Genomic DNA, 2,105 nt, shown 5'->3' on the forward strand with positions numbered 1-2,105 from the left:
TGAACAAACTCCTCCAGGTCCGCTGGTAGAGGCTGCGCAGGTTTACACTGGAACCCTCCAATGTAGACAACATTTGGCATTGTTGGCCGAGGAAAATCAAAGACAAAATCTGACCTGAACAGCCAAATATCAGCATCTTGAAGCAGTGAGACAATGTCGCATCCACCCTCAATGTATTTATCACACATAGCATCATAAATAGGTCCCACCACAAATTTCTGCTGGAATAATATGATACTATAGAAAAAAATGTTTTGGATTCTCTGGATGAAATTCATTTTGTCTGTTAGACCAGGTCCTGGGATCACTGGGATATAAGAGAGCGGTGAGGGAGCCAACACAAAGTGACCTTCTCCACTGGTAATCCAGCGAACGTTGAGGACTAATGGCAGTTTAAGATATTTAGCTAACACAACACCTGGTCCTATTCCTGGATCAGTAAGAACCAGATCATACTGTGATTCTATGAAGCTTTTTATCAACTTTGGATTTTCCAAAATCTTTGATGCAGCATCACACCAAAGAGTGTGGCCCACAGAAACAAAGGACATAAACTTTTTTGTGAGCTTGAAGAACGTTATCAGTGAGGACCCTTCTCGGTGCACCTGAAATAAAAATGAATACAACTTTAATAACTTTCTGTACAATTAGTACAAAACCGCACATTGGATCCAACACATACATTTATAATCACATACCCGCAGTTGGTATTGTATAAAGTCAGCAAAGAAATCCTTCACATCTCTGTCCATTTCAACTGTGATGGATGTGTAGAGGGGGGATTTTTCTGGAATATACCAGCTGCTGGAACCTCTGATCACACTGATGTTGTGACCCCTGGCATGAAGTTCTTCTAACAGGATCTTCATATTGATCCAGTGGCTGCCATCTAGAGGATATACCAAAATATTCCCTGCGTCGCAGTGCGATATGAAGAAAATCTGAAACAAGCTGAAGACTACTAAGAATCCACCCGCTCCTAAAATGCATAACAAACATTCCTCTGAGTTTTCAGAAAATGTATAACCAGAAACTCAGATATTTACCAATTTATAGGGAAAATGCATAATTTCACTCCACATATAGAAAGTGAGTAAAACCCCTAACACAAGACAATAATCATAGTGACAGTTACTCACCCATATTGAAGTAAGTTAATATTATCTCGACTTGCAAGCAGACTGACTGTCCATCTCCTGTATGAGACCTTTGAGTACAAACACCAATAAAAGAGATAAAAAACCGTCACAAAGTAAATGAGTTACAAGTAGTACACACACTGCAAGAAGCTGCTTTAAATTCTTCGAAATTAAATGAATATACCTTACTACAGCCAACTTATTATTATTGGGAACCTAACCGAGATTTAGTTTTACAACATAATCTAGAAATTAATATTTACTTTACTCTGTTTTTGCTTTCATAATTGGGAACAGTTAGGAATTTAAGGGCAAAAACAAGGTTGTTTTGACTGTAAACATTTTGGAAATTTACATTTACAGTGTATATTGTTGGATTTGTGTTTAAAATTTGTTTTATTTTTTATGTGTTTCGCATTACAAAAATATGAATTTAACCAGACGAGTAGGAGTAAGAGTCAAAAACAGCACCTTCACATCCACATCTGTGAAAAAAAAAAGAAAAAAAAACTCTATGGTTACAAACACAGTACCCTACCAGTGTGTGTGTGTATGTGGGTGAGGGAGTATGGATTTTCAGGAGACATGTCAGAAATTAATTGAGAAAAACTGACACGTTGGGAAGTACTTGAGAGAGAAATCACTAAAATACCTTTGGTAACTCCAGTGGAGCTTCAGAGGTCTACAGCTTGGGTTGCTGTAGACCCAAGGGTCTTCCACCCGGGAGACCCGGGTTCGAGGCCTGGTTGGAGCTGGTTAGAGATGTAAACATGGATCTGTTGGAATATGGGTGAGACATGAAAACATGGATCTGTTGGAATATGGGTGAGAGATGATAACATGGATCTGTTGGAATACTACTAAAGTAACCAGAGTCAAGAGGGGTTATATGCAAAGACTGTGGGAGGAATGGATACCTCAATGGGTAAGTCACCAGTCTTCCACCCGGGAGACCCGGGTTCGAGG

At 39.2% G+C, this 2,105-nt stretch overlaps 1 protein-coding gene across 1 annotated transcript; it reads right to left on the bottom strand.

Moving 5' to 3' along the window:
* Nucleotides 1–5: 5 nt before the first annotated feature.
* On the bottom strand, nucleotides 6–1,895 carry LOC103461474 (UDP-glucuronosyltransferase 1-5-like; the record flags this gene model as incomplete). Its single annotated transcript, XM_017303655.1, has 5 exons — nucleotides 1,792–1,895; nucleotides 1,611–1,624; nucleotides 1,140–1,207; nucleotides 699–979; nucleotides 6–605 (listed from the first exon to the last, which is right to left on the bottom strand). Coding segments are annotated over exons 3-5 (885 nt in total), but the record flags the coding sequence as incomplete, so codon positions are not given.
* Nucleotides 1,896–2,105: the final 210 nt, after the last annotated feature.

The sequence above is a fragment of the Poecilia reticulata genome, unplaced genomic scaffold (assembly GCF_000633615.1).
Source record: "Poecilia reticulata strain Guanapo unplaced genomic scaffold, Guppy_female_1.0+MT scaffold_1702, whole genome shotgun sequence".
Lineage (NCBI taxonomy): Eukaryota > Metazoa > Chordata > Actinopteri > Cyprinodontiformes > Poeciliidae > Poecilia > Poecilia reticulata.